Source organism: Neodiprion fabricii, chromosome 2, assembly GCF_021155785.1.
Source record: "Neodiprion fabricii isolate iyNeoFabr1 chromosome 2, iyNeoFabr1.1, whole genome shotgun sequence".
Lineage (NCBI taxonomy): Eukaryota > Metazoa > Arthropoda > Insecta > Hymenoptera > Diprionidae > Neodiprion > Neodiprion fabricii.
The window spans coordinates 2,512,733-2,537,366 of NC_060240.1; the positions used below are offsets into that span (position 1 = coordinate 2,512,733).

The 24,634-nt window shown below is 37.5% G+C and overlaps 2 protein-coding genes across 2 annotated transcripts; one reads left to right on the forward strand and one right to left on the reverse strand.

Annotated features, from left to right (window-relative positions):
• Window positions 1–294: 294 nt before the first annotated feature.
• On the reverse strand, window positions 295–3,024 carry LOC124176908 (nucleolar protein 58). Its single transcript, XM_046558776.1, has 4 exons — window positions 2,820–3,024; window positions 2,587–2,663; window positions 1,053–2,485; window positions 295–949 (listed from the first exon to the last, which is right to left on the reverse strand). The coding sequence occupies exons 1-4, from the start codon at window positions 2,862–2,864 to the stop codon at window positions 804–806; spliced, it is 1,701 nt and encodes a 566-aa protein (XP_046414732.1). The 5' UTR covers window positions 2,865–3,024; the 3' UTR covers window positions 295–803.
• A 924-nt stretch (window positions 3,025–3,948) lies between these two features.
• LOC124176205 (probable cytochrome P450 4aa1) lies at window positions 3,949–22,646 on the forward strand (the record flags this gene model as incomplete). The annotated part of the gene is made up of 8 exons (XM_046557154.1): window positions 3,949–4,068; window positions 4,160–4,186; window positions 20,293–20,464; window positions 20,550–20,930; window positions 21,024–21,096; window positions 21,335–21,873; window positions 21,961–22,140; window positions 22,203–22,646. Coding segments are annotated over 8 exons (1,653 nt in total), but the record flags the coding sequence as incomplete, so codon positions are not given.
• Window positions 22,647–24,634: the final 1,988 nt, after the last annotated feature.

Here is a 24,634-nt window from a genome sequence, read left to right on the forward strand (position 1 = left end):
GCTCTAAGGCACATATATAAATGAAAAAAATAAATAAATAAATAACTAAATAATTAAATAAAATAATATAAAAATCAACAGCATATTTTATACTTTTTAAATATTGTATTGTAACCAGATATATAATTATCCATAAACGATAATTAAGGGTACGGAAAATTTTAACAATAAATTTCAGATTATTCGATGCATCATAGTTTTATTTTGTTATACCTCGATCGCTCCGTTTCATCTTGTCAAAACTTTTTCACGGAAAGAATGTTGACTTACAATTACGTAAAAATACACGTGGGGTAGTTAATAATAGATTTATTAAAAAATAGATACACATTTTCTTTTCTCTGAATTATAATAGTATGCAACACAGCAGTACTGCTTATAAGAACAGGAAAACTTATGTATTCAAAATAATATTCTAGTATGCTCATTTATCAAACGTACTTTATAAATCCTTTAGCACAATTATAATATGGAAACGGATTTTAACAATACAAGAATAATTCTACTTATTATACAACTCTTACTTTTTCACACACTGCACGAAATTAACCTTCATGATCAAATTGTACAAAATTTTTTTGTAGAAATGTACACATGTATCCGATATTTAAATATTTCATACGCGGTTGGAAAAGGGTGGCAAAAAAATTTAAAAAAAAAAAAAAAATAAAACAACTTATTGGCGTAGGAGCAATGTATGTCGCTGCAGAGATATCCAAGTTAGCGATTATACATTTGTAGTGTAGTAGAGTAACAATAGCATTACTGCGTCGACAATTATCTTGTAACATGTGGAGGAATAGTTAATCGTCTGGCATCGATTTCTTCTTCTTCTTCTTTTTCTTCTTTTCACTGGATGGACCCTCGACCTGTTCTGCGATTTCTTCCTCAGTTACGTCCGTCTTTATCTTAGATTTTTTCTGTTTCTTCTTCTTTGCTGATTCTGTAACTGTGAATAAATAGTGATGTTATTAACGAACATTTTTCAACGATACGACAATTTTCCAACTCCTATACCTATTTGCATTCAACATGGATAATTCTAATTCTACCTTCAACTTCCTGCTCCGGTTCTTCGACTTCTACAGCAGCAATATCTTCTTCTTCAGTTTCCTGCTTGACTTTTTTCTTCTGTTTCTTTGAGCTACCAGGAGTTCCGGCACCTTCCTGTTCCCCAACGCTATCCCTGACTTTCTTTTTTTTCTGTGGCACTTCGGCAGCGTCTTCTGCAACTGTTTCGATCTCTTCGATCAATGGCTTTTTATCATCGATCTGTGAATGCCTTCTCTTGCTGCTCGGTATAGTCGAGTCTGCAGCAGTAGGGTACTGCTTCACCTCTGAAGACGTGTGATACTTCTCAAACTTTGATTTGGCCTTCCCAGTACCACTGATCCTGCGCAGATTTCCTTCTTCAAGTATTCTCAACCTTGCCTCCAGTTTTGCTCTGTGTTCAGCTCCTAGGTCAAAGTTGCCATCCTCACCTAGAGCGTCTACCCTTGTGGCCAGTGACGCCTTTGCTGCAAGCATCCTCGACATTTTTCCCTTGTTCTTCGTCGACGATTGACCGACCAACTGAGCGTGATAGATCAATCCATACTTGGGGGTGTCTCGTTTGGTTTTTAGAGCCCTAAAAAGTGCCTTTTCTGCACCAAGAATTTGCACCGTGGAGGCGGGATGTTTCGCAAGATTGATGAGCGATCCAGCATGGGAAATTAGCCGGGCACCGACTAGCTCGCCGACAAGAACCGTAAGGTTCGGAGCCATAGCCATCATCCTAGTCTTGAGGTAGTCGTAAAGCTGTGTCCTGTAGCTGGATATCTCTATAACTTGATCACAGAGGTGTTGGATATTGAGAATATCGTCGTCCGATATTTCAGTCCCCATTGATATCTCTGCCGCTTCTTTAACCTTTTCTTCTACATCCTCGGGCAGTGTGTCAGATAAATCTGAGTTCGCCGTGTTTTCCCTGGTGCCGATAATCTTCACTGTCTTTACAAACGCGACGTTATCAGTCACGAGTTTTCCTAGTTCAGGAAAATGCCAGCCGTACCATTCTCGGCATCGCATTACGTAGTTGTTCAATTCCTTGTCTAAATCGTCTAGTAAACAAACCGCTTGGACGATCATTGTGTCGATTTTATCAGGTGAGAATTTCAACTTGTATCTTGAAAGGCTGTGAGCTAAACCAAGCGCCATGGCAGTCATTTCTTTCTTCGGCAGGCCGGTCAACAGCGAATCCATCTGGCTTCGTATACACCTCATCAATTCCTGAACGGCAGTGTTACTGATGCAGGAAAGGCTCAGTTTATCCTTTATCGCATTTCCTAACTTTGCATCTGCCACTGCCAGTTGCTCCTGAACCTCGGCGCAATACTTCTTCAGCATCTTTTTCAATGACTTGCTTACTTTTCCTTCGACCGCTGCCGTTGTTGCTGCCAGAGCTTCGGTTGTATCCGCAAACTTTTCAAAGTGCTTGAGCTTGACGCTGAGGAAAATATGAAAAATAAATATCGTATTTATAATCAAACTATAAAGAATTACCGAAGATTAATCAATTTTCATGTTTGCTGAGTACGCGATACTTACATTCTGCTAGCAGCTTCTGGGGTCTCAAAGTCATGATAGAGGTTTTCTGTTTCTGATAGTTTCTTTTCGTCGAGTAGCTATAAAAAAAAATTACGAACGTGAGGATGAAAACAATCTCGATGAGTATATAATTTTTATTACAACGTTTTTACTCCGTTAGCCACGTGCGTCCCTGTGGCCGAACTTGAGTTTTGGTTATGTTCCGATAAAATGCAACTCTGATAATAGCTTACCTTAAATATGGCGTACCCCGCCGGGGTTTCAAATAAAACCAGCATCTTTGCCTGGTTTGCACGCTCTTCTGACGGTTTTCAATTGAAAATATTATTCCCAAAAATTACAACCACGCGACCGCCGGCATAAAACACACCGCGGAATGGAAAGGAGACAGCCCGAGCTGTGGTATGAACACTGTATCCGGTCTTCGCCTTCCAAAACCTCAGAGCATTCACTACTGGAGGGAGCCACCCATCCCAAGTATTGATCTCGCGAAAAATGCACCCGAAGTGATGAGAGAGAGAGAGAGAAAGAAAGATATACGTGTCTTTTTCACTCTGCATTTTATTGTCTGAGAGGAATCGTATCAGCCAATCAGGAGTAGGGCGAGAGAGACAGATTATAAGCAACATATATAACTCTCTCTATTACTCCTCCGCTACTCTTTCTGCACACGCGAAGCTATCTCCAGTAGTATATGCTTGAAATTTAAAACCCGGATCAACCTCCTGAACTAAATACCTACGATCTAACTATACCAACTACCGAAGCTTAGTAGCTGCTCGCCAATCTATCCACGATCGGTAAGAAGAATGTACAACTCGACGTTGACTTAAAAATTTCCACACTAGTTGGATGGAATTCCAGAAGAGAGCGCCACAGTCGCCCGCCGCCGAGTCACGTGACCGTGCGTTCGTCTCGACTGATTACGTTTAAATTGTTGGAGTAATTTCGCCCACGAGACCGAGTGGATAATTATTCGTAACAAATTTTCTTCCCGACTCGTCGGCGGGTCTGTGTGATTGGTGCCGGTATTATTCCTGTTGTAATTTGTCGATTTAGTAGGCCGGTGACCGAGGAGACGAAGTGTTCGTTTCGTTGTGTCATTGTATCATGCTTCATCGTTCGCGACGCAGTAAGTATTGTTTGAGCCGCAAAGCGTCGTTTTGATTCTCCGATTCTCTTTTCTCCGTACGGATGAAATTAAGCATCTGAATTGAACGATGAACAACGCGGAATAGTCGTGAGACGGGAATGATGACCGAAATCATGGAACCCTAAAACGATGCTGCACGGTCAAATCGACCTCAGCGTCCTTCTTTCCCGCGACAAAGAGTGCAGTGTCGGTTCAATCGTGATCGGTAATCCTGTGTTGTTTACAAACATAGATTAGATCTCAGATCTCGGGTCAGCGGGCGGTGGTGTTTACAACGTGGAAAATTACCAGTCGCTCAATACCCGGCATACGGATGCCGTCGACGCGTTGTGAGTTAATACGACCAATTTCCGAAGTGCTCGACCTGTCCATATTGCCCGGTATCACCTGACCTTCATTTTTTTTCTGCTTGTTCTTCAGGAGACTCGTCGAGATGCCGAAGACGAGGTAAGAAAACTCCTGTAAGGCATGTTACTAATTTGACGGCTGCATTTTTGCGCTGTTCGCTATTTACGTATTATGTCGATCAACGTCAGGGACTGTGTACGGTATCTTGCCATTTTTTAAACAAAATTACACTAAAAGTTGTCCTGAAATGTTTTCCAAAAAATCGCTGAAAATTTCAGTGAAAAATATCAAAGCTTCATCGCTGAGTCAAGAATATTCTCCAAGTATAAAACAAGGCCCTTTTTTCAGACAAATATCTGCCGAAGCGGTAATTCGCGAGCAACTAAATATTCGACGCGCACAATTTACCGATAAAAATGAATAGCGGTTGAGCGCGTCTGATCTTATCGACGTCGTTATCTTACCAATAAATGGTAACACAGGCTTACCGATCGGCGGTAATACTTACCGACACATCTCCAAACGTTTTATACCAGTTACCCACCGAGGCACGTCCATACATAACTGGCTTCTTTTTTTTGAAGAGAAGAGAGAGAGAAAGAGCATATCTCGCAACGACGATATCCGATCTCCGTAATGAACTTGCGTTCGGTTGAATTGCCTGTCACGAAGTTCGTTGAATAGAGAAAAGGAAACAGAAATAAAGGTTGACTGGAAGGGATTAAGTGTGCTTGGGATAGGTTAGGCATACGTTGTCCATTGCATATGTATGCGTTGCGGGATTTTCTGACGTAACACGCGGCCGTTTGCTGTCGCTGACTCGGCTGCCACGTGGTCAACGTGCCACGTGGCTAATTCCTTCTTTCGTTCTCTCTCTTGTTTTTTCATTACAATTCATCCCGCCGTGCAAGTTTTGCCGGATTATTTCTTCTGCATTATCGGGACCCTGCGACTTTAAAACGAAGACGAGATTCGTCCATCGTAGCTTGCGGTCTGGTCGTACATTATATTATTTTTCAATAACAAGCTTATATGTATTGTCTGCATTATTATGTTGTCAAAGGCATAAATCATGCTTAACATTTGCGACTCAATTGTTAGAATTATAATCAAAACTCTGGCGACAGATAAACGTTGACCTTGAAATATACTATACTCTTTATATTTTGTTCCCTTTCCTTTGTTCTTTTATAATTCTTCGAACACACACGTTCCGTTATCACCGTTGTGTAATAATCGTACATGCCGATTGTCTTCTCGCTGTTTCATCAATAGTCTCTACGTTTCACAGACATATCTGTACGCATTACGCATACACATTCCTCGTTTGCAAATTTTTAAAACGCGGGTAGCCGATATTATAGTCACCGTTAACAACACCTTTCATTGTTCAGAGTTTTGGCGTACTTTTTTTTTTTCTCATCAGAAATTTTTTTGCCAGACCGCACAACTACAACTGTATTACATTACAAACGGGGACTGAATTTGTTTCTGTAGTTTGACGACAAGAAAAAAATACATTAAAAATCGTAAATCTATTTATTATATTATTATCACGACGCGGCGCAACTGTTTTTATCGCATCTCGTGCATGTATCTAACAATAAATACAAGATTCTTAAAATTAATTATGTTTCGGTACACGGGGCATTAACCGTTTAACCTAAGGTTCATGTACGTAAAAATTGCATCCAGGTCGCGTCACGTGCTCACCTGATGATTGATAACAATTTTTCTTCTCCTCATTCCTCATTCAGTTTGGAAAAATTTATACCGAAGATACTCGTTGCTGCTTACATATAAGAACGGAATTTAACCGCAGCTGGTCTCCTATTTTCTTCTGTGACATATATGTATATATATATATATATGTATATCGCGTCTCGCTTTAATTACTTGTTAGTATTCACCCGTTTATCTCTCATGCCAGACTGTTAATGTAAAAACACATCTGCGTCAATGCCTAGGGAAATCCCCTGTTGCGGTTTACAATATACCTAATTGTCTTCATTATCCCTCTATTTGGAAATCGCGATTTAGTCATTTGATTACTGATCAAACGGTTGCCACATGCGTGACGATCTGAAAAAAAATTCAGTAAAATCTTATAAAATATATAAGAAAATTTGTGAAACCTATTAAAAAGTGGAGATTTCGTGACTTTGAAAGATAAGTAAGAAAAATAGTGAGAAAATAAAATTTATCAATATTCCATTGCATATTTTACATATATATATGTATACGTTTATTTTTACGTCAAAAATTCAATCCGACAATAATAACGATAACGTTTTTTTTCTCTATTCTTCCTTATTCATCTTTTGAAGTCACGAAATCAAATCTCCATCGTTCAACGTATATCCAAATTTTCCGTTAAATTTTATAAAATTTTTCCTAACATTTTCAGCTTTAAAAAAAGTAGATCTTTTTGTTTCCAAGTTTTTAAATCATACCCGAGATACGGTGGTACGAAAATTTTTATTAAAAAAAAAAATTGAAATAGCGTTCTTCGTCGCGTACTTTCGTGTAAAGAATAATAAAAAAAAAAAAAAAAAAAAAATTACAAAACCAATCCGAGACATTGATGAATTATAATCCCGATCGAGACGTCACGGAATGCCCCATATATCTACATGTACACGTATCACGGTACCAACTACGCAGTTCTTGGTATTATTAAAGCAACGTCGTTCGTTCGGCGTCAGAATTTTAATCGCATGAAATTAAAGCGGTAAATAGAAGAAGACGAACAAGAGCTTGCGCCGCCTGCAAATACACGGATGTAAATACACGTGTACACGCAAACACACGCACACACACACGCATACAGGGCATTATGCCTATTTCGTCACCTCGCAATACAGCAAGCAGTGACACGGCACGAGGTTTCTGCACTCATCCATCTTTCTATTCGCGGCATGGAAGGAGAAGGAGAAGCAAAATTAAAAAAAAAAAAAAAGTAAAAAGAAAAAAAAATAAAAAAAAACAAAATAAAAATCGTTCTCAAACCGGCAATCTTATCTTATTTGTTAAATATATCATCTCGTACGTGTGTACTTTGCAGGTATATTCGTTACCGGAGAAGATACTCATAATATACAATATATATATATATATGTATGTATGTATATATATATTATAAATGTATAACTCATAGAATACTTGTGTATGCATATTATACGTACGTCGTCTAATCTAATTGCAAGCGTGACTCACAATCGGAACGTCTATCTAACTTGCATATTTTTTTTTTTACATACCTATATGTATACGCTTAACGTATAATGAGGTGAATGAGAAAAAAAAAAAAAAAAAAAGGAGGTGGACGCGCTGATGCGATGTTTAATACCGCGTGAGTCACGATCGAATATCTTTATACCGTACTTCGGGAACGTATAGTAAATTATCGACGTCGTTATCGTTATCGTATTTACTTGAAAATCAAATTTCCTATTATTTGCTTTACCTCCCAACGCGTTTCGAGGTTTAGACTTTCGTCCTATTATATCAACACGTTCGGTTCAAAAAAACCTCCTTTATTTGAGTAGGTAAAGACTTTGAGACTTGTTTTCGGTGACGTTTCGGAAATTGAGTGGTTATTTTTTTTTTTTGTTTTTTTTTTTTTTCTCATCTTCAAAATACGCGTCTTTCTCGCAATTTGATAACAATTCTATGCAAATTGTCAACAGCGGTTGTAGGATTTTTCAAAAGATTCTGTCCGTGTTTCATATAATCGAGAATTATTTAAGGGTGGTGGGGGGGGGGGCGGGTTCAAAAGTTGGAAGAGTGAAGAATATTTCGAATGTCCGATATGTCGAAATTTCGAACATGCGAAGAGAAAATATAACGAACGATCAATTGTTCGGAAACCTTTCTCCCAACGACGATATTTTTTTTTTTTCGTCGACACAAATTCTTTCCAGTCATAATTACGCTCGCTGTACGTATACTTAATTATACTTATATCGCTGCACGATACAGGTATTTATATTGAGATTGGGTTAAATATCTCGGAGAACGTTTTCACGGCTTTTACACCGTTTCTCATTATTAATACTAAATCTATTTAATACCACTGACGATCCAAATATTTGATCATTTTATTATATTTGTCGTGACGGTGTCACGTTTTTCAAATTTATACACATGTATGTAATATTTTAATATTCAGGTTTGCGAATCTTATATTCCCACGCCTAATGATACGGTTATTGTTGATATTATTATTATTATTCTTGTTGTTGTTGTTGTTGTTGTTGTTATTATAGGGATACAGCTGTACAATAGAGTATAATAATCTCATTTGGAGACAGTTGTCGAGAGTTTGACGTGAAACATCGGTAAACAATTGAGAAGACAAAAAAAAAAATCATTAGACATATAATCATCGAAAATATAATGATAATGTTAGGTTATAAGTAAATATATACATATATTATATATAAAAGCGCCATTTCGCGAATCTTATAACTGATAACGTGGGTTACAAGGAGTGAAATAAAATCGCATATGTATAGTATAATAAGAATAATAATAAAATTAATAATTATCATGATAACAATGACGGCAGTGATAATTTTTCGCACGTCATAGAACGACGATAATCTTTCCGTTATCGACATGCACGGGTTGTAAATATAATATATGTAACATACGTATGTAGGGAATTTCGAAATCTGGATTAAACTGGTTAGCTTCTCAATTCTTTGCAATACTTTCGTCATTTCGTCGCGCTTCCTCCTTCAATTTCCGCTCTCTCTCTCTCTCTCTCTCTGTCTTTCCTTCTCTCCCTCTCCGTCTTGACCTCTACTCTTTACCCGTATTTTTCCTCTCCTTTCTCGTTTCGGTTTTTTCCCTCTCCCGTTGAGACGACGACACTCCACTAACAATGTATGCACCTTACCTTTACACGCATCGTCGGCATGTATCAAAGTTAATAAAACAAGTGAAAGTCGGTGTGCCGTATGTATATTTCCGTGCATCGGGAAATATTTATACGGTATAATATAGTCTTGGAACGGTGGTTGATGAATGTAGATTATTTATACAACTAGCTATAATAATCGTCCGATTTACCGTTTCTGTAATTTGTAATTTGACAATTTATGGTTGTACGGTAAGGAAGAATGTAGGATGATAAAATATCGATTAGATTAACTCGAAAAACTACGGATATGAGAATAAAATGAAAAAGGGTGAGATTTTACTTGGTGTAAAATTATGGGTAAAATTGTGTTTTTATTTTTATATTTCGTATTTCTCCTTCTATTCATTCATCGTCGCGGAGGGTGCAAAAAAAAAAATCGTATCGTTCGACAGCGGGTTATTGAATTTTTGAAATAAATATTCTTTGACCAGACTGTACCCGACTCCGTCTCACAACCGATGTGGCATGCCAACTGTAGTGGAAATTTCCACTGCCATGCCGGTCGAGTAACGCGCCTGTGCGCTTCTCTCTCTCTCTCTTTCTCTCTCTGTGCGCATGCTCAATGCCGATGAGCGACGACGAGAAGAGCGGATGTAACGTGGTATAAGTGTAGAATACGAGTCCACCTCCAACGTGTTCGTGAACGTCTGTCTCTTCGTCAGCTATCGGTGGGCCGCACCTAAAAAACCTGCAGACCGTCTCCGCCTTTCGTACGCGTATGTCCCTCTCGTATAATCGGGCCTTAAGCTCGTTTTTACGGAAAAATTTTAACCAGTGCCGATAACTATGATCGGTCGGTTACGTAACGCCCGAGTTTTCTCGGTCGGTAATTCGACGTGTTGTTGGGCGGCTGATTATCTATTTTCTTGATTTTACATACGCTGATTGTTGCGATGTATATACCGGGACAATATCTTGAAAGTTGAAAATCAACCGCGCATGCGCGAGTTTTATCGCCCCTTTGCGCAGGCTTGCCATCCCGAGTTTTCAGCTGTCGAACTGTTTTCGCCAGCGATGTAGTTGGTACGAATTTTCGAGGTTAGAATCTCGAATAATCGAAGCGGTGACTCGGAAAGGTTTGGAAAGCATTTGTTATTTGGTCGAAAAATTGATTCTTCGAAGAACGGTCGGAATTTAACGCTTACGCTCTTTGAAACTTCAAACGTACACATTTTGCTTAGGTTGGCCCGCCTGCATCGCGGGCAAAAATATCGCGGCGGGAAGATTTGGCCGACCAATGAGATCGAATTATTCCGCGCATGCGCGGTTGATTATTAAATTTCAAGAGATTGTCTCGGTATATCGCTGAATAATGACTAGCGTATCTTTTTACGAACGCGTGTATAATTTGATTTTATCCCGATTCCATATCACCGGATGTTTTGTGAGCGATGATTCGAACGATTTTTGAATCGGTCACGTTTTCGGTCGGTAAGGAAGTTTGTTCAAACCTTCGCCATAATACCGTACGATGATTAGATATGTGGATACAAAATACACACGTTTATTCTAAATAAATATTACTGTCCTAAGTCAGGTTGACAAAACTCTCGATTTCACTCTTCTCGGCTTTACGTTATACGTGCATATACCTGTACACTTGTTTGAAGAAAAGAATGAGACGAAATGAGAAAAAATTGCAAAGAAAAACAACAAAAAAAGAAAAACAATGCTACCTACACGTGGCGACGCGACGTTGTTAAAATACCTCGATCGAACGAATCCGCAGCAACTAATTCACGGAACCGACCTTATGGATACTCTTTTTTTTTTTTTTTTTTTTTTTTTCTTCTTGTACCTTCTCGACACTTGACTGCATTTTACTTTTCTCTTTCCTTTTTTCTTCCCTGGCAAAACTACGTCTGTTTCACAGCCTTCGCGGTTCGACGAATTCCCCTTAATAAGATACGAAGATAAAGGTTCTAGGTAACCCGCAGCGAAAACATACATCGCAACATTGTAACTCCCAACAACCGTTCATCCGTATAATAACAATAAAATAACATCAACGAATCAAAAACGTCCGGTTACCGATAAAAAAAAAACAAAAAAAACAGAATCCTCAACACCGCACAGGTATTTTGATTTATTTCATCGGTCATACTTATATTTTAACCATTGCCATTTTGCGGACAACTCGTTGTAAATTATCATAATACCTACATATTAACACAGGTTACGTGTACTGTACGTTATTGTATTCTAAGTGTATAAAATTTATTGTTATATTACTCACTTATAATTATCCAATCGTGATTTTATTGTTTTTCTACTTTCGTCCCCTTCCCTTTTTCCTTTACTTTTCGTTTGTAATTATTTTATTCGTCTCACGAGAATTGACGTTATATTTGCCGTTCCTTTGCAACGGACTGTACCAACGGTATAAATGTGTGTAAATACACACACACACATATATATATACATAATGTACGTAAGCATATGCGGCCCCGTCTTCTCGGGGTCCCTCCCTCCCGTCCCCTCCATGGGGGCCTCATGGCGCCTGTTCATTTGCTCGTGTAAACTTCTCCTTTGCTTGGGTATGCGGGCAATACGTATATATATACATATATATACATATACATATATATATATATATGTTATGCGCATTATATACGTCCGTTTCCATTCATTCAGCGACATTTAAACTTTTGATAGAACTGCGCTACATGAATGTGGATATGTAAATATAATTTGGTACGTTTTATACATTTTACATATATACTTTTTAACACATATATATATATATATATATCCAGTTTTAACCGTGCGCGTTGTTAGATTCGTCTTGTACCTGAATAAAACACCAAAATCGCACCGCATTTGGCACTATAACTGTTTATATATACATATTTGTATTATACGGTTATACGAGATGAAAAGAGAATGAAAAAAAAGAAAAAAAAAACAAAACGTTAAAGAAATCAAACGAGCTTTACACATGTTTGAAAGTTTGTTTTAATGACAAATATAATGATAGGAATAATAATCGAAACTAAAGCGTTTTGCCATTGTAAAATTTTTCACGCTTATGTAATTCTTATACCGTACCGTAATTATTTTTACAGGTATATATATAACGTATATGATAGGAATATATCGTTTCGAGTTCCGATGTATTATTTCAATATGTATGATAGGGTAATAATATTATAATTCAATAGATCTTTACTTGCTGCGGTTAAAAATAATTCTATGCGTGGTTAATATTATAGAATCGATTATTGTCGATAAGTATAATACATATATATATATATGTATATATATGTTTATAACATATTGGACAGTTCGGTGACTGTAATGCTGGGTAACGCGCGTATCTTGAATATTATTTATTTCTCACCAAAACCGTACGTGAAAGTGATATTTCAATTCTACGAAATGATTTGATTTCATCACGACTCTGTAAAAACGAAATTATAATAATTGATTGGAAAGGAACCGTGATTGTGTATTTTTGTAACTTTGTAAATTTATACGAGGACAAGATTTGTTATATATATATACACATATAGAAATATGTTTATGTAAATTGAACAAAAAAAAAATAAAAAATACGGAATTCACTGAAAATCCTTGAATTATCATAGAGAAGAAGAAATTAATTGGCAAACGAGAAATTTTTCATCGCGTTGATTTAAACACGGTTGATTTTCGTGTCAGATAAAACGAAATTACATCGTATAAACGTATCATTATTAATTTGTCAGTCAATTTTCCTTTATATCTTTTCTTGAAATTAAAAGATTGAGAAAGTAAGAAACCAAAAAAAATTAAATAACGAAATAAATTGATTAAAAAAATAATAATAATAATAATAATAATAATAATAATAAAACAATTATATTAACCTATATAAATAACCTGCTGCAAGATTTTTATACACCGTTATAATTCATTAACATACGTTTGGGAGAAATTTCGTCAAACGGATGAGACTCGTACATGGGATGATTTTCTTTAACCTGCGTTATACTTTCTCAAACACGTTTCATAAATTTCTGTTGATCCCCCCCTACCCCAAGACTGCGATACGAAATTCTTTATTTACCAGATAATTTTAAGATAAGCACGTTTTTTTTTTTTTTTTTTTTTTTTCATTTCAGTTTTTCTTATCGATGTACCCTCTCTCTTCTTCTTCTTCTTCTTTCACCTCGATCCTGTTTATTATCGCTGCTAAAAGTTAAACGATGTTGATTTTAATCTTACAAAAGTCTCCGTGTTTTGTATATTCGAGATAGCGATACACCTAAATTTATAACTACAGATCGTAAACGAAAGAAAGAAAAGGTTAAAACTGACGCGGTTCGATGATGTTTAATGTTTTTATTATTATTTGTTTCCTCTTTTCTTTTTCTTTTATTTATGAAAAAAATTCTCGCTGCTCCGATATTCCGACCCTTAAAACGTTAAGTGTTAAATTTATATAACACGTATGTATATGAATAACGGTGCTCGGATAAGTTATATTTATTATATACATATATATAAATCGATTGATCCTTTATGCGTTTTTATCGTTTGACCTTGAATTTTACTTTCGTTAATAATAATGTTAAACAATATATGAATAAGCTGATACAGCTGGTGATAAGGGTCTGTCTTGAACTATTCACTTTTATTACTTCTCGCCGGTTCACGTGCCGCTTCGTACAATAATACACACCACGGAACTATTTTAACCTATGCGAGCTAGCACAGCGAGAATTAGACTCCTTAGAATCTCGCGACGAATGCTGCAGAGTAGACGAACTTTGTTATACCTATTTCTAGAAATTCTTCAAACTTTTTTTTTTCATCTTTAGATCCATACATGTACGTATATGCATATGTGAACGTTCGGATGCTTGGACAAAGTGTCTCTTTTTTCAGGTATATGTATACATATATGAACGTTTTACAGAGACGAGTGCGTTATTATAGGAAAAAAGATGATACACGGGGTGGTCACTGATCTGAAAAGTCTGGAAAACCAGGAATCGTTAGGGAATTTTTATTTTCGTCGTGGAGAAAGCTGGAAAAATACGTAGTTTTTCATCATTGAAATTGAAAGGGATTTTTTTTTCTTTCGTCCCACGTTACAGCTTTTTTTTAATTCGAATTTTAATTACTAATTATTAAAAACTTAGTAACTTACTAGGACTGGGAAAATTTCTCCAAAATTTGTGGAAAGCCTGATGTTGTACTGCGTTATTCAGGCGTGTATTAAGACAGCTTCTTAAGACGTTGCAGCAGCGCTTTATTCTTTATCTGTGCTGTAAACGGGCAAATATTTCATCTATTTTCAGCGTACGAGGAGCCCGGTGTATAGCATACGTTCCATTGCCAACTTGAGAAACTTGAATGTATGCACACATAGTTTTGCTTTCAATATTTTTCTCAAGAGAATTTACCTGTGACGAAAAAGCGATGAAAATTGATTTTTAAATTTTTTGTAATTTACAAAAAAAACATTATACCCAACACGAGAATCTATTCAACCGTATGTTGGATAAAAAGCGAAACAAGAAAGATTTATACAAGTCGTTGGTATGGTCATTACCTTTACTGAACAAAATTTATAGGCCATTCGTTGAAATTTCACAACACGAAGAGTTGGAACTAATTATTTTCACTTTTAAGATAATTATCGTCCAACAATTGCCTTGGAATATCTCATATGATATACGTATATATTTAGGTAGAGTATAGTTTTCCTAGGCGGCTTCGAATAGCATCGTACCCAAGTTTGGGTAAATAACCTGACTCAATTCTACGAATTGACCTGAAGTTGATGGATTTTCATCCTGACCACCCGGTACGCGAAAACAGTTACAGGGATGTTTCCTAAAACTGAACAGTTTTTACTGCAACGTGCGCTGGTATTTAAGAGAGAGAGAAATGGAACCAAAAAAACCCAAAAAAAATTTCGAACCCTTATTTTACCCCGTCCTCTGCTTTTTCACGTCCTACGATAGTGTTTAAGTATGCATGGAAAGTAATATAAATAAATCTAAAGATTAAACGAAATAATAAACATTTATTCTACTCGTTGAAGCTGGCGTTTGACGTTGACTGATCGTGTTTTATTTTTTTTATATTATACACAAGCTAGACTCAACGCTTTGCTTTTTTTTCACCCTCGGGTCATGGATGGTTTTTTTATTTATTTTTTTTTGTTTGTTTGCGAGAAGCTGAAGTACGTCGCTGCCCTTGTCGATTTATTTCGAAATTTCGTTGGATTTTGTGTTTAGCGCAAAAAACTTATCAACAATATTACGGTTTTCTTAATCGGGGTGTTTGCCTTTTTTTTTTTTAGTTGGCGAAGTTAACAACCACTTGTTTTGTTATCCACGCAACGTACGCATCTAGGAATCACGTGTCCGCAAGTCACGATACAGTTGGTGTACGTTGTACGGAACAGTCATTGAACAATTCCTGTCCTCGAGCATCTTTGACTATTTTTATTTTCCTTTCATTATTTTTATTTTTTATTTTTTTTTTCCACTTACGTCCATCGTGTAATAACCTGCACAAGAGAGTTATGGCTGTAGCAACTGGTTCTTATCTCTCGTTTCAGTTTCAACGTACTTGTAATACGCGGTAGACCCGTTGAACCTTTCTAGTTTCTCGGTCGTCCGTGTATAACTCACTAACAATCAGCTTTGTATATTACCACTCTATGTATATATATATATGTATATACATATTTCTGCCTGTCCGAGAGCACTTGGAAACTTTTGAGGTCGTGGTGTGTTTCTTTCTTTCTTTTTTTTTTTTTTTTAATATTCTTGGAATTTTTTAATTCTATTACACCATTTTTGTTCGGCCCCCCCCCCTTTCATCCTTCTTCTAACATACACGGCACTCTCTGTCCTTCAACTCGCTAATCTAATTCTATAGTTAGTCAAAGTTCTTTGACTCTGGAATGGATTCTTGATCATGCAGGGCCGTGCGTAATATATATACGAATTATACGTATGTACAGAGATTTCGATGGGAAAGGTCGACTGTTCCGGTTTCAACATGTCTATTTTCTTTGTTTTCAATTACGACTATCGCAAAAAATAAAACTTGCGATATTTCTACATATAATGCAGATATTGACACGCAAACGGATAGTTATTTTCGAATAGTAAAAATCTTATCTCAAATTTGAGACGTGAAAGAAACATAAAAGAAGAAAAAAAAAAAAATCGAACGTACGATTGAATATTTACAGTACGGTAAAATTTAGATTATTCCTAACGAAGCCGATAGATTCCTCGCGAAAATTCGAGACGATTCTTCCTTTATGCGAATTTCGAGGGATCGATGGTTTTCGAGATAGAGAAATTCCAAGTTAGCGAGTCGTTGATGGCGCAGCTTCTCTGGGCGTGGCTGACCGCGGCTACTCGCCCCGCCCTCACTGGTCACGTGTCAGCATGCCGATTGGGCCCAACTATCGGGCTCTGTAACTCGAAAACGAAGCGTCTCACGAATACCGTGTAAAGGAAGTTTAACCTTGAAATTCCGTAAGGAATGCTTTAACAATATTTTAGACCAAGTTTATCTCGATCGAGATTATCCCTGATGTGTCAAAAAAAAAAAAAAAAAGTGTAAAAAAAACCGCAACACTTCGGGACATTTTTTGCACACAGATTTTCGTCGTTAATTTACGTAACCTGTATTCGAAATAAACCAAAGTAAATGTAGAGACATGACCCATCTGCATCGATTATAGCTTAACGTCAACTTTTTCCCGGGTCCCGAGTCCCGGGGCGATGGGTCTAAGATATTACATGACGTTGGTATATGTGTACACACAGCGTTGACCTTGATATGCGACCTTGAACGTACACACGCGTCGGGTACGAGTGAACCGGTTCACCCTGGGAGGCTCGATTCAAATCTCCCGCGATATCCTGCAGGTAGCTCTGAGCTCCTTCCGGTTTGCCCGACCGCCTGTGCTCTTCTATCGCAAGTATATTATGTATCTGTGGTATGCGTAACGATACCGTTGAGACTGTACGTGTAATAAAATATATTCGTCCGCGTGTCTCGTGTCCCATATACATGTATAATTATTACACACGTGTACAATGTGAACGTGTACATATTGGTGTATAATTTTGTGCAGCGTCATTCGTTCGCCTCGCACTCGGATCAGGCGTGATATTGAAATCCTTTCCTACTTCCTCCATGATATCTAGGATCCGTAGGTGTACATATGTATACGTTATATACATATGCATACGGATATACGTGTACCATGGATATATAAGGGACTCAGGAATTTGACCTGCCGGTGCAGCTGATCGACGACCAGAGAGAGACAGAGAGAGAAAGAGAGAGGGAGGGAGGGAGAGAAAGTCGTCATAGATTGTTCGAGAAAAAATAATACCACCTTGGAACTATTGCGTGTGATTATGCAAACGTATTGTACGTGTAATACAGCTTCCTTCCTAATTCTCCTATTCAAAGCGCATGATATGCAGGCAACGGCAGCCTCCCTTTCACTAATACATACCTGCTACGTAACGTATCACATGCAAATGTTACACACGTGTACGATATCCGGTATTCTCAATGTTAATTGTTGTTATAATGAATTCAGTATACATCGTTTACAGTCGTATCCGATTTTTACTTTTTTTTTCCTTGAAACAAGTATTCAAGATTTATAACTTTGGATTTTTTTTTTTTTTTTTGCTCATCGTTTCGCACATATCGTCGGAAAATAAAGTGAAAGATATATACTGTTGACATTTTTTTTTATTATCATCAACGATCGCGCGCAGTTTTATATATTATATATATTATATATATATATATATATATATGTATGCATGTATGTATGTATGTATGTATATTATACGTTGGCGGTGTGACATGTAATAAACGCAAAATGAAGCGTTTAATTTCAAACCTGTAAGATATAATTTATGTGTCTCTGGATATCTGCCATGTGCATAAAATGTGATGAAAGAACAAAAAAAAAAAAATTCTTCCTTTTTTTTTTCCTTTCTGAAAGTCAAGTGTTTATTATACCAAGATTTTTATTTCTCGCGACAAATCATCATCTAGCTTATTGTACATGTATGTACATAAGTGTATTGTGTTGACGTCGGTTGTTTTCGAGGGTGACAAGAAAGGAGAGAAAAATTCTCTTCATACTGCGTAAAATATCTACCGCTAAAGTCAAATATTTAACATGCACTTACGGTTGTACAAGAGATTTGTAAATATACGCGTATATGCGCAATATATACGAGGGATTTTTATTTCGGGGAAGCTGGTTTCGGTGGTTTCATTTCGTACATTTTCGAATAAAGAATATTTAAGTTGAGACAAAAATGGCTGATTTCCGTTTACAACAAAAAAAAAAAAAAAAAAGAAAAAAAAACTGCTTCTTCCTCTGTATCATCATCAGTTATGATGCTGGACCACATGAAAAAAATTCCACGCGCGTCCACCGTCTGAACCATTTTACAACTTTTCTAGGACACATTTTCCAATTGAACTATCAGGTCATCTGAAATCGTAATGCTTGTACTTATAAATCAGTACACCCTGTATGTACGTATACATACGTTACACGTTTAATTTCATTAATAAGATGTAAAGTATCGTAGGAATTGAAGGTCAAAAAAAGAAAAGGTTCCCGCACGGGGACCTTGGACTCCGATTTTTGTCTTGGCAGTTTCGAAATTTATTTTAGTTAAATTTTGTTTCCTGAGCGCTTCGCAATTGGAAGCTCCCACTTGTGACAACCTGGTTTTTAGTCTGATTTTTGTTGATTCGTACGAAACCGGTATTCGGAATAGTAGGGGCATCCTTCTTGATAGTCCTAGGAAAGTTCACTTCGGATATTCATACATCTTTTGCCATCGATTCGTAACCTACGTCGAAATTAAGAGTAAATGAATTTCTTCGTCTTGGTTACGAGTGTTCAAGCAATTTATGTATTCAAAAATCTCAAGTTTTTTTATGTAACAATCTAACATGGCGATCCAATGGCCTGATTTCGAATCTTTGTCTTCCGTTCACGTCTTTCCCGTAAGTATATTTCAAGATTGTTATCATCAATCAATCTGTCATCCCATATAGTTTTGTACTTGTTGTTGGGGTTGTTTGTCTATCGATTTATACCTTTATGGATAATTTCGTTTGGTAAATACATAAATTTTGTTTCTGGTGTTCGATCAAGGTATAACGTATCTAATGAGGCTCCTCCAATGAGGGCTGGAACTTGATCATATTCTACAGACATTTGTTCTCTCTCTTCGTTTACCTGTATTACATACTAATTGCACTGCTTTGCAAAATTTTTTTGCACAAGGTGAACTGAAAAATTGATTATAATACATGAAATAATTTTATCCTCTTTATGTGCTATTTATTGGATGGCCGGTACAAACTTTTTTACTCAAGTCTTCGAGTGACTCGAGGCGGACAAATCGCACTTACAAGCAACGGTGAAAAATCGAACTAATCACGCGCGAAGAACTGTTTGAAAAATTTACACCCTGAGAGAATTCATTTTTATTTTTTTTTTTTCAAATTTATCGTTCGTCGTGATAAAATAATTGCGAAGAATCGGTTGGAACGGATCGAACCGAGTTTCAGACGGTCTTTCAAACCTCCGAACGGTCAATTTATCCGAATAATTCATCTCACGGAGGATAAATCTTGTGAGAATGAAAATTTTTAAGTACTCCCGGAATTCATCGAGACAAGTTCTCAAAACAGTCTTCAGTACCTTTTGCGAAACCGGCTGAGTAAGGTTCCAGACATCAGGAATGATAGCTCGTTTGAAATTCTATCCAAAGATTTTCCCGGATGAAAATTTATTATTTTTAACCATTACACCACGTATTGTTATTCAAGTGGCCATAGAAAAATGTGGCAAATAATATTGTCACGGTTGTTTACCTCTTCCGTTGATGGCTATGCTATATCCCGTCAAGGTAATTGCCAATACAATCTACGTTTTGTCTATTATTCTTATATCTACTTTGAAAACTCCAATTTTTTATTCACAAATATGAACAATCGGTATAGTATAATTTATAATGACGAGCAACTATGCTTTGACCATAATACTGACTCTACTTATTTTTTAATAATAGGTGTATACGTCGATACGATTTGTTTTACGATTTGTCCAGTTGGTATTAATTCACGTACACCGATATACGTGAGAACGGATCGCATGGAGACATGTTTTACCAGTCAGGACACTAATGGCAGTCGGACCTCATTGCACGTCTCGAATGTACCGAGATCGAAAACCTTATCGTTCTTTGACATATTTTTCCAGTCGGATTTCAATGAGAGCCATGCTTGGGCGTGCGTCGCGCTGCTGGCAGTCCTCTACGCCTTTCGTGCATTCTGGAATTACTTCAGGACCGTTAAATTCATCCTGACCAATTTAAACGGCCCCCCGGCATTGCCTTTGGTGGGGAACTGCCGTCTTGTCACAGATAAAGATCGTGAGTTGATGTAATCTCCATCCCCTCAGGACCACCCACGAGAGGACCCTTTAACGTCCCATTACCGCTGTCTTCCTCTGCTCAGTTTTGCAGCGTATGTCTCATACGAGGTACGACATGTACGGTACCATCTTCAGGATATGGCTGACGGTGTTCCCGGTGGTGATCCTCCTCGAGCCGGCCGACATTCAGGTGGTTCTTGGCAGCACCAAGCACTTGGAGAAGAACGTCTTCTACAGTTTTTTACACAATCTGGTCGGCGATGGATTGGTACTGAGTGATGTTGACCGTTGGAAAATTCATCGGAAAATCCTTCAACCAGCTTTCAATATGAATATTCTTAATCGGTTTACCGACACTTTTATCGATGGTGCCAACCGCCTAATCCGGAAGCTCATGAATTCTGCCGAGAAGAATATCGATCTGACCAAGTTCGTGAACGACTCGGTCGTCAACATTCTGAACGGTGAGTGTCGTGCTTGTTTCCCTTCTTTTTATTTTTTTTTTTAATGTTTTTGCCACGACGAATGGACCGTGAATTCGAACATGAAACTTTCAGAGATCGTTTTTGGCGTGACTATGGCTTCCAAAGAGCAGAGGCAGACGGAAGACGAAGAATCACCCTTCAGAAAGTAAGTGACAACGTGCCACGAACCCAAGGCTGTGATTCTAGAGCCAAGGAAAACTAGCTCGGTATTGAAAGTATCCCGTCTCGTTAATCGTTGTTAAATACATATAGCGGACATAGTTGAAAGGTGTTCCAGTTTGCACAGTTACTTGACATTTGGTCGAACAACGTTGAGGTCACCAACTCTCTCATGGGGGATGTGCAGAGAAATTTGTAATGCTTTTTTTCTCATCGATTGGCAGGGGTCAATTAACGGCTCTGTATCGTCTGATGCGTCCGTGGCTCTGGGTGAACCGGATCTACGAGATGACAGCCGTCGCAAAACGTGAAGAGGCCTTTCACGCAGAACTCCTTACGGTCTGCAAGAAGATGATGGACGAGAGGCGAGAAGTTATTGGGAAGACGAAGCCGGATGTGAAAGACGAGGTTGACGATTCGCAGCGGAGGACGTCCATCTTGGAATTCATGATCGAAGCAAGTGAGAAAAATCCGAGCATTACGGAGAACGACATCCTCAACGAGTGCTGCGCGTTCATGCTCGTCGGCCAGGATGCCGTCGCCTTTGCAATTACCATCACGATGTTTCTTCTTGCGGCGCACCCCGAGTGGCAGCAGAGGTGCGTTCGAGAACTGGAGGATATCTTCGAGGGTGACTCAAGATCACCGACGACGGATGATCTTAGGAAGATGCGCTGCCTCGAGATGTGCATAAAAGAGTCCCTGAGACTCTATCCGAGCGTTCCGGTCTTCGGTAGAAAGTTGAGAGAGGACACCAAAGTTGGTTGGTGGAGGTTCCTCTTCTTCTCATTCTACAGCTAGCCATGTCCTCTGTAGCATATTTTTCAAGATACTCCTCTTTCTCTTCTAGGAAATTACGTGATCCCTGCAGGATGCGAAGTTATGTTTCTCCCCTACGTCACCCACCGACTACCACATTTCTATCCAGATCCCCACACCTTCGATCCGACGAGATTCGACCCTGACAGCAATGAAAATAGACACCGCTATGCCTATTTCCCTTTCAGCGCGGGGCCGAGGAACTGTATCGGTAAGTCAAGGTGCGGATGATGATCCCGAGTCGAGTGATCTTGGAACGTTTCTCCGCTTCAGGGTATAAGTTTGCGATGTTGGAAATGAAGGCGTTGATCAGCGTAGTCCTTCGGAACTTTCATCTTAGTACGGTACCAGGGAAGGACGAGTTACGGCTGAAGTACAGGATCACTTTGAGGGCTAAAGGCGGTGTCTGGGTTAATTTAAGACGGAGATATTGAAATTCGTGTGAATTGGACGAGGTGTTGGGTAAGCAGAAGTCCACTGACTACGTTTTTTATTAGGAATTTTTTCAGACTTTTAAAAACGGCGTTTTCGGAATTGGTTTTCATTTTTCTTCTACTCTACTGGTAGCTAAAGAAATCTGAAAAAAATTCCGAGACCCTTTTTGGTCGGTTGCATCATTGTACTAAAAAATTATCAAAATTGAAGGCGGTGAGGTCGAATGACAGCGTATATACTAAATATTAATGTTGAGAAAAAATAAAGTAAAACAAAAGTCAACACTGAATTCATAATCGAAGTGTACCTAACAGTACATTATGTAACAAGGGAATAAAGGCGACTTTTATTCCTGTGTTACATATTAAGACTTTATTCTCGATTCAACTCTGGCCGCAATATTTATTTGAAAATTGGGAATTTTAAATTGATCTCATATATCCCGCTGATTCAGATTTGCGGGAAATTATGATCTAACGATCTCATATTTCCCTTAAATTCGTTTTGGGGAAAAATATTTCACTTTTGTCCCGCGTTTGAGGTCAGAAAACTTTACTTTATGGTTGAGTCGGGAATAATATCTATTTTTTTTTCTTCATCTTCTTCGCCCTTGTTTCATGTTACAGGTGTAATTTAATATTCGCAATCCACGTAGTTTGTTTTATCTTTCAACCAACCATTGCCGGATAGGTAGATAATTTATTTTATTCAACGTCTTGAAATTTACAACGAAAGAGTCTAATTCTTATTCCTCATATTTTCTTACCCATATATTATACGTTATACATGTAACCCAATTATTACACGAACCGAACTTAAGTGGGTGTATTAATATTACATGTACGGATAGCCAGCTTGAAGAGAAAAAAATTTCTGTACATATGTGTGATGTACACTTTTTATACACCCACTAATCATATCGTCGCGAATGATCGCCTTTGAGCCAGCGAGACGACAATTCGGCGCCGTGAATTTCGTCCGTCTGGATCGTCATCGAGCATCCGATGAGCCGTATAAATTTATATTAGCCTGACGCAGATACGCGATCTATTATAAAAGAAATATAAATTCAGAGGAGACATTTACGGTGACAATTTGCGAAATTTTATGTCTACGCTTTTATTTGTTTCCCAATGTCACGCGTATTATTCACTTGTAAAAATATCGATGGTACATTTGTTACACCGGATAAGAAAAAGATAAAAATTTTACACTTGTTTTTGTGCCTGGGTCGAGTCAATTATTTTTTTTTATTTCTCATGCATCGAAACGATGGAAAAATATATACACCGACCCTTGGAAGTTTGTTTCTGTAGTCTTGGGTGAAATAATAACGATTTGATAATTTCCCTAGCAAAAGTATACAGAGATTTTGGGCCTGGGATTTGTGTACGTGATTTATTACACGTCAAGTGATATTAAACGGATGAAAAATAATGTGTTTCGAAAAAGTCTGATTCCCGATTGAAGAAAATCTGTCGTTTCAATTATTCAGATGATAAAAAACCGAAACAACATTATTTTTGTATAAAAGTGATTTAAATGTGAAACCGAAGTTTGTTTAATTGTTACTTACAATAAATGTTTGAGAAAATAAGTAATTTGTCTTTTAATCCGAAATACCGTCGTGGTTTCTAGAAAAAAGGAAACATTATCTAATGAAACTATTGTTTCATTTATTCGTTACGTGGAAGAAATCAAAATTGACATCTAGAATCCAGACTCAAAATTCGTGATCACCGGTTTTATATCTTACATTATGGATAATGTTGCAAAAAAATAAAGGCCTGAGCTAGAAAAAATAGCCTGATTTAATAATTTTTTTTTTTCTTTCATTCGATTTTTATTTTTATCGACCACTTTTTTTCTTCACTTTCCGTACAAAAATTCTAAACAAAATAATTCGTCTATAATCTTTTAATCCCCGTTAAAACAAGTTTTGCGTAACCGTTGCACTCTTTTTATTTGTGTATGATAACTTGTACGTTTCTATTCGGTAGCGAAACTTGCGAAACTTTCTCCTCGGAAGTTACACGCGGTGTTTGGAAATTTTTTAACGTACGTATTTTTTCTTAGGTATTCCCCCCCCCCCCCCCTCCCCCCTCCCTTTCGTTTTAATTCACAACTACGCGTGTACAACGGTATGATTTTCGAGGGTTAAACGTGTTTAATATTTTCCCCGATTTTCGCTGTCAAAAGTTATCGTTCTTTTATTTTTATTTGATGATAAAAAAAAAAAAATTTGCAGATTCAATTTTAACGCCATCCGA